Source organism: Nannospalax galili, unplaced genomic scaffold (assembly GCF_000622305.1).
Source record: "Nannospalax galili isolate Female #2095 unplaced genomic scaffold, S.galili_v1.0 scaffold585, whole genome shotgun sequence".
Taxonomy (NCBI): Eukaryota; Metazoa; Chordata; class Mammalia; order Rodentia; family Spalacidae; genus Nannospalax; species Nannospalax galili.
In genome coordinates, this window is record NW_008354016.1 from 311,007 (window position 1) to 319,682 (window position 8,676).

The following is an 8,676-nucleotide window of genomic DNA, read 5'->3' on the forward strand; positions in this document are numbered from 1 at the left end:
TCGTAAACCTCCACAAACACCAATTGGGGCTAAGTGTTCTAATATGTGAGCCTTTGGGAGACATTGCTCATTCAAAGCAGCATAGCATGCATACAGCCCTATTTTCCATCTCTACTACCTCAAAGAGGAAAAGCAAAATAAAATGTACTAGTGGAAAGACAGTTACATTTGTAATTGTTTTTTAGGCAAAGTCTTCCTGTAGCTCCAGCTGGCCTGGGGATTTGCTACGTAGACAAAGGTGGCCTTAATCTCACAGAAATCTGCTTGTCTCTGCTCCCTGAGTGCCGGTTTTAAAGGTGTGTGCCACTACACCATCCTGAACATTGTAATTCTTAAAAGGAATGGGCTTTGATGTGGTCAAACTTTGCTCCCTGAACTGTGGTAGCATCAGAACAAGATCAACTGAAAGGGCAGAATGAGTGATGGAAAAATCTTGTTTGTGTTTTGTTGTTTTGAGACAGGGTTTCCCTGTAGCCCCAGCTGACCTGTGAAGTAGCTGTGAAGACCAGGTTAGCTTCGATCTCACAGACTCAGCCTCCCATATTTTTACATGTTAGAATATTTTTTTAAAAAGTGACTGAATACTTAACCAGAGGTAAGACATGTTATATACAGAAAGATGTCAGATAAGCTATGCAATTGAACCCTAATTTAATTTACTATTCAATTAACACCAAGAATTATACAAAACTGATATATTTAGAAATTAACTTTCTAGAGTATTTAATTCTGTCCATACAGAATAGTAACTGTCAGTTACTATTTTAGGAGACTTACTTGAGTGGGAAGATAAAGGACAAAGAGTAAATACTAAGATAATTTCAGGTGATAAGTGAGCTGAAGTTTAGTGAAGGTCTTCAAGACAAGGGGAGACTTGTTTTAGAGTGAGCTTTGCCTTCAGGAGTGAGTAAGCTTGTGGAATGATTGGGGCATTTAAGGGATAGCTGTTTGGAATGAGCTTGGTGTGTGTGAACCAGTAGCAGGCCAGTGTGCCTAAATCTTAGAGAACAATGTTTATCACCAGAATTATAATAGAACTAAGTCATGTTAGAATTACCTAAAACAACTAGAGTATAGTTTTTTTTTTAAATTTTATTTTACCACTTAAAAAGTTTTTATCTGGAACTAGAGTTATAGCTTAGTGGTATTGAACACACTTAGCATGTGTGAAGCCCTAAGTGATCCTCCATAACCCTGTACCCAAATCATGCAACCATTACAAAAATATAGACGCATGTGAAACAAATGTATGATTTAAAGAAGAGGAATAAAGCAAATATCCACAAAACTTAGAGGTTATGAAATGATGACACTGAGTTGTCCAGTAGCTCTGGCTGCATCCCGCTTCCTTGTACTAGAAGGGAACTTGTTTGATTTGAGATCATAATACACTTGTTATACTATGATTTTGTGACCTACATATATAATGTAAACAAACACTTGTGGTTTATTTTGAACTTTCTGTAGGAAAGCCATATGAGTATGTTCTTTCGTGGCTTTCTTCTTTCTCTCCAAATTGTGAGATTTATCTGTGTTTTTAGTTAGTTTTTTGAACTTTGTACTGTATGCCTATATATACCTTATTCTTTTGTGCTGTTAGGAGACTATGCCCCCAGTATTTGACTCTGTCAGTGATTCCTTCTCCTGTGGATTTTCTAGTTCATATCTACAAGTATATGTGCAAGAATTTTGGAAGTTTCCAGAATTTCTTGGTTTTAGGTCTTCATCAAATTTATCTGAATAATGCTAAACTACTTAAAAAAGTAATTGTGCCATATTTGTTTGAACAGCACAAGAGCGTTTATTTCTTTGCACACAGTCAAAGTAAGAGTTTTGTCCATTAGATGAGTGTGTTAAGGCATCTTGAGGTTTTTGTTTTTCAGTTTTATGACCAGTAATGAATGAACACCTTTTCATATGGCTGTAGGCTATTGGAATTTCTTTCACTTCTTGTAAAGTGCAAGTTTTGCCCATTTTTTTTAAATTGAGTTCAATATTATGCCATTGCTTTAAAGCAGTTATTTGCACTTTGTGCACACTTATTTTCAGTCTTCCATATCATTAGAATTTTAACCTAATTAGAGTTTCTTAGTCCTTCCATATTAACTTTTTCTTGCAAGTTAATCATGCCAAAGCCACATGCATGTTAATAAGTTCATGCTCTATTACTGAATACACATGACAACTGTTGCTTTATTTTAGAAGTGGAGCTTCCTGCTATTCTATTAATCTGTAATGAAAATAAGATTACAGTACCTGTAGTTCTTTGGGAGGTTTCTAATTTTTTTTTTTCTCTTTTCGAGACAGGGTCTCCCTGTGGTCTCAGCTGGCCTGGAACTCAATCTGTAGACCAGGCTGGCTTCAGTCTCACAGAGATCTGCCTATCTCTGCCTCCTAGTGCTGTGATTAAAGGTGCATTCCACCAAGCCTGACTTGGGGCTTGAGAATTATTTTAAGGTATTTCAAAATCTTGGCCATTTAATCTTAGCCATAGTTACGTCTGTAGTGCTATTTTCTACAGACACTTTTCTTTTTTTTATATCTGGTTTTCTTTGGCTGGAGTAGATTGCTTTTGTGATCAGTTCAGAGCACCTGGCTGGCTGTCCTTGGACTTTTGAGACTTAGTGTTTGAAATGATTGTTTTTGTCTGTATCTCATCAATCCCTGGGAGGTGCTGCTTCTTTTTAATTCCCCCCGCCCCCTGCCCCGCCGAACTTTGGACCTTAGGTCTGGGGAAGCAGTAGGCAGTAGAGGTAATAAAGGATTCTTCACTTCTAGGGTGTGGCCTAGAAGGCAGAGGTGACCTGGGAGTGTGCCAGGTAGAGGATGACAGGGCTTAAGTTATGTGTTTTCACGTACTGAGTGGAACAGGGTTCTATTGATCCACCTATCATAGCAGGAATACATTTCCTGTAGACCTTGGCTTAAAGCAAGGACCCCTGTTCATCTATATTCCTTTCTTTCTAGGTCTTTCAGCAGCCCAGCGGAAGTTTGCTCACTCCCTCCGAGACTTTAAATTTGAGTTTATCGGTGATGCTGAGACAGATGATGAGCGCTGCATAGGTAAGAAAGCATGAGGTCTATTGTATTTTCCTTTGCTTTGCCCAGCACAGACTCACTCCTTTCTCCTTACAGATGCTTCCTTACGGGAATTTTCGAACTTTCTGAAGAACCTAGAAGAACAGAGAGAAATTATGGTGAGTAGATGGGGATATAAATTAATTGACTAGCAGGTCTGGTAGAAGCTGGATCAGGCAGATGTCTTAGCTGGTGTAAGTTAAATTCACTGCTGGGAGGTGCACATGGCATCCAGTACCCACCTCCCAAGGTCCTTGCGACAGCCTGAGGAAAAAATTCTCCAAACCCCGGTTTGAAGAATCTTAATGAGTTTATTGGACTTGCTAACTGAGCTTGGGGTGCCGGTTACTCACAGACAAGCGGGTGGCCCCCCACTCACGGCTGTGTTTGAAAGACCACACCCAGACATAAATCCTGTGGTTCTGACAGCCTTACAAAATAGCAAGAGACCAGCCTGGTGGTCTTCCCAGCTTTTATACCCTCAGCCCCTCCCCTGCAAGTGGCTATAGTCAACCAATTGGCTGGAAGAGGGAAGGGGAGTGGCTTCTTTGCAGAGCGTGGGAAGGAGGCAGGTCCATGGCTTGTCATCACTGGGTCAGAGGAACATCCGTGTCATAGTTGGTTAAGTACTTTATTTTCCAAATTTAGATCTCCAGCACCATGTAAAATGGCTGGGCGCGGCAGCATGCCCCTGTAATTCTAGTGCTGTGGAGGCAGAGACAGGAGGATTACTGGGGCTTCCTGTCTAAACTGACTACATTGGTGAGCTCCAGGTTGAGTCCAAGACCCTGTCTTTTAACACACACACACACACACACACACACACACACACACACACACACACACACACAGTGAAGGGCAAGAAAGATGGCTCACCAGTTAGGAGCACCTGCTGCTCTTGCACAGGACCTGGGTTTGGTTTTCAACACCAACATAGTGGCTCACAACCATCTGTAGCGCTAGTTTCCTGGGATCTACTGTCCCCTCCTGACTTCTGGGCACTGCATGCACAAGGTACATGTAATGCATTGAGGTAAAACATTCATACACATAAAATAAAAATAAATGATTTAAGAATAAAAAACCCTAAGATGGAGAAGCAGTTGAGGAAAACATCTGATGTCAATCTCTGGCCTCCATATACACACACACACCTGCAGACAGTGTACACATAAATGAATGTATACATAAAACACAGAATTCTATGGAGGACATGTGAAGATACTGTGGTCACATGGATTTTTCTGACACACACTGACAGGTTCAACTACTACTTGTGTAATGTTATAGTCATTAGTTTCTTAGATATTTAAGAAAGATTAAATATGCCAACAGATAAAAATGTGCCACTGTGATGCCGTCTTTCAACTGTATAATGTAGGGATGTGAGGGTATGGGCTGGTGATGGAACTTTTCAGTTTATTTTATATTAATAATATCAGAGGGCTTGTGTGTATGTGTGCTCTGCTTTCTTTGACATTTAGTTGTTATTTGCTGGGATCCTGAGCATGTGGCAAATCTTTATTGATTTCATTTTATGTTTGGAATCTGAGGGCACAGTGACAAACACTGCAAAGTCCCTGCACTCACAGAGGTTGCATTCTAGCAAGGGAGGCGATAATAGATACGGTACACCAGCAGGCAGTGAAAAATGCTGTAGTCCAGAACAGATATGAGCAAGGAGCAGGAAGTAGGCACATCTCTTGGAACTGTAATTATGGACACTTGTTAGCCACCATGTGGGTTCTGAGAACTGAGCCTAGGTTCTCTGTAAGAGCGGCCAGTGCTCTTAACCACTGAGCCATTTTTCCAGTCTCTCATACTTTGTTTTTGAGCAAAGGGTCTTGCTGTGTAGCCCAGGCTATCCTCGAGCATGGTATCATTTGCCTTAGTGTATAGAGTGCTGGGATTATTATAATCATGTGCCACTACATGCAACTAACTGATAGTTTTCTACTGACCTTTAAAACATCATTAGAAATAGAACTTTCATGAGTTATCAAGAGTATGATAATGAAATTAATAAAAGTTGGAAAGTATGACATTTAACCCATATTGACATTAAATGGTACCGCTGTATAATCTTGTTAGTGATCACTTTTTTTCGAAGTATGAAAACTGAATGGAGGGGCTGGAGAGAGGGCTCAGTGGTTAAGAGCACTGGCTGCTCTTGCATAGGACTCGGGTTTTATTCCCAGCACCCACATGACAACTAACAATCACCTGTAACTCAGTTTTAGGGGATCCCATGCCCTCTTCTGATCTCCACTGACATTGCACAGCACGAGTGCACTTAACACTCATGCAGGCAGTATACTCATACACAAACAGTAAAACAATAAATAAAATATGAAAAAAGAAAATTGAATGGAATTATTAGGGCTGCCTTGAGTCTTTAAAACTTTTAAAAGCTTAAGCAGAAATAATTGTATGTATTAGTACAAACTTTGATTAAGAACAAATACCTCAAGAAATTTTCAATGTGGTCCTGGAGAATAGCTGGTAATTACCAAGTTAATTAAATAGACTAGGAGCAGTGATGAACTTATGAGTGTGGTTGGTGGGAAGACAAGAGCAGGAAGCCTGTGGCTGTTGGTAACAGGCTGTGCTGCAGCTGGGAGTCTGGGGCAGAGCCTCAGGGAGGGTAGGGAGGGCCTTCATTGTCTTAAGAAACTCCTGCTTCAGTTGAAGCCATGCTATTTACTTCTCTCTACTGCCCATCTCTTGCGTTTTCTTCAAGTACTCTCTAGATTTCCAAAGCTCTTCCTTGCTTTCTCTCATGTGTACAGAGAAACACTGAAGAACTTGAGGTGCTCCAGGCAGGCAAAGGTCACAATTACATCAGTGGTAGTACAGGTTGTCAGCTATGTATTATCCCCAAATCACAGCCTCCTCAGACCCAAACTCCAGGCACTCTCTAGACTTCATTTTCAATACAATATAGCCCCATACACATATACTGGATATATTTTAGGTTCATCTTTTAGAAATTTATTCTCCATATCTAGAAATAAATTTTCATCTGGGAAAGATGACCTTTTTGTAAACTACTTTAACTTAACAGTCTCTTAAGGAAAACTCTTCTGAAAGACTTATAATGAAGATAGTCGGTTTTATTACCTTTACATAAAGTTTTTCAAAATAGAGATGAGTCCTTTAGTACTTATCTATAGAATCTTTTAACTGTAAATTGCTTTTTCTGGACATGCAAATAAGTAACTTGTTCTCAAAATCAGTTTTTAAATTCTCTTTGCTCCTGTTCTTTGCATGAAATCAATGGCATTGCACTTCTGTCTTTAGCCTACATCTTCCTGCATTCCTCAGCTTTACTCTTACCACATGGTAAGTATGTTACATACAGTAATCTAGTCTTGATTTCAGTGTACATTTAGGTACTTCTGTTCTACAATCTGTTCTTATTTTTGTTTTTTTCAGACAAGGTCTCATATCTCAGGCTAGCCTCATGTTCCCTATGTAGCTGAGGATTGTATTAAACTTCTGAGCTTCCTGCCTCCACCTCCAACGTGCTGAGATAACAGCCATATGCCACCAGAACTAATGGTGCTGGAGATTGAACCTAAGCTCTGTGCATACTAGGCAAGCACTCTACCAAGAGTGTTATGCCCCAGCCCATGTTCTACACATTTCTTATTTGACATCTTATTGATACCTCAAACTCAGTAGATCTGAAGCTGAATTTATCACTTTCTTGGCCATTTTTTTCTCTACCATTCATTCTTTCTCTTTCCTGCCTTCACCATGTGCTCTGTATTTGGTGATATTTCTCTCTAATTTCATATATTTAAAATGATTACCAAATGCTGTTCTAATCAAATGCTACAGATTCTAGTTCCAAAGTATCTACTAAATGGGGTCCCTTATCACCCCATTCTATCTAGACCTCTACCACACCTTCATCATGCACATGACTACGTAATCAAAACAGAAGTTCGTGTACTATAACCCTCTACCAAGACACACCATTAATTTCATGCAAAGTGGTGTCTAGAAAACAGTACTAATCACTTGAGTTCCTTGGGGACAAACTCATATTTTTATTAACCTCTGTACTTCTAGCAATTAATGTGGTTTCTTATATATGGTTCCTCCATAAATCCTTATTTAAGAGAATATTAAACTCTTACTTTTACTGTTCACCAGGGAAAATTTCTATTTCTTTGTCATTGTTAACTAGAGCTGTCTTTCAATGGCCTATTTAATATTGGCTTTATACTTTTTTAAAAAAAATTAAAAATAACCACATGATTAGAAGAAGCATTTCATTACCACTTTAACATATTCAGTAACACATTCTGGAGCAAGGATACATCTCTTTCAAAGGTGGCTGTAAGTTATTAGGTTCACAGTTGAATTAATACAGTGATAAAATATTGAACTCAGTATAAACCCTGTAAGACATAAAATTGAATGAGTTTTTAACCCTTCAAAGAAGATCTCCATTTCATTTTAAGATATGCTGTTTCCTACATTTTTAATGCTACTAACACTTACATGTTTGCACATGTGTCTTCAGTCTCTATGTATCTGATTATTAATAGTCACAGTCAGTTATACTCGGATCCTTAGTACCCGAGTATGGATATGAAGTCATCAGGTAGATTTAACTGGTAATATTTATTACCTCTGCTATTTAACGTGCAGTAAACTTTTTGAAATTTTTAATAATTACATGATTAGAAGAAGCATTTCATTGCAGCTTTAACATATTCAGTAACACACTCCAGAGCAAGAATACATCTCTTTCACAAGTGGGTGTAAGTTTCTAAGTTCACAGTTGAACTAATACAGTTATACAATATTGAACTCAGTATAAGCCCTGTAAGACATAAGATTGAATTTTTTTTTTTTTCTTTTGGTCTTTTTGCGATGGGGTCTTCCTATAGCCCCAGCTGTCCTGGAACTTACTATGTAGACCAGGCTGGCCTTGAACTCACAGAGATCCACCTGCCTCTGCCTCCCGAGTACTGGGATTGAAGGCGTGTGCCACCATGCCCGGCTGAATGAGTTTTTAACTGTTAAGAAAGATCTCCGCTTCATTTTAGAATATATTGTTTGTTGCAGAAAGACTCATTGTTTTTGCTACTAACACTGAGGTGTTGGTGCATGCATCTCTAATCTGTATGTATCTGATTATTACTAGTCATAATCGGTTGCATGTGGATCCTTGGTGCCTGTGTATGTCTATAAAGTCATCAGGTAGATTTCAATGGCAATGTTTATCACCTCTACTAATTAACATGACATAGATTTCCATGCTTCCTCTTTAAATATAATACATTTTATATTTGTTGATTTTTAAATCTTTTTTTAAAATTTTTTAATGACTACATGATTAAAAGAAGCATTTCACTACAGGTTTAACATACTCAGTAACACATTCCAGAGCAAGAGTACATCTCTTCCACAAATGGGTGCAAGTTTCTAGGTTCACAGTTGAATTAATACAGTTATACAATATTGAACTCAGTATAAGCCCTGTAAGACATAAAATTGAACGAGTTTTTAACCTTTAAAAAAGATCTCCATTTCATTTTAGAATATATTGTTCCTTGCAGAAAGACTCATTGTTTTTGCTAC

General features: G+C 38.6%; 1 protein-coding gene across 2 annotated transcripts in view; it reads left to right on the top strand.

The window, feature by feature from the left end:
• The window catches only part of Arhgap10 (Rho GTPase activating protein 10), a 415,566-nt gene that overhangs the window by 99,030 nt on the left and 307,860 nt on the right, over positions 1–8,676 (top strand). For both annotated transcript variants that reach the window (XM_017802706.2, XM_008851102.3), the window contains exons 2-3: positions 2,968–3,063; positions 3,136–3,197. In XM_017802706.2, the coding sequence (XP_017658195.1) occupies positions 2,968–3,063; positions 3,136–3,197 (158 nt within the window). The remainder of the gene's footprint in view (positions 1–2,967; positions 3,064–3,135; positions 3,198–8,676) is intronic.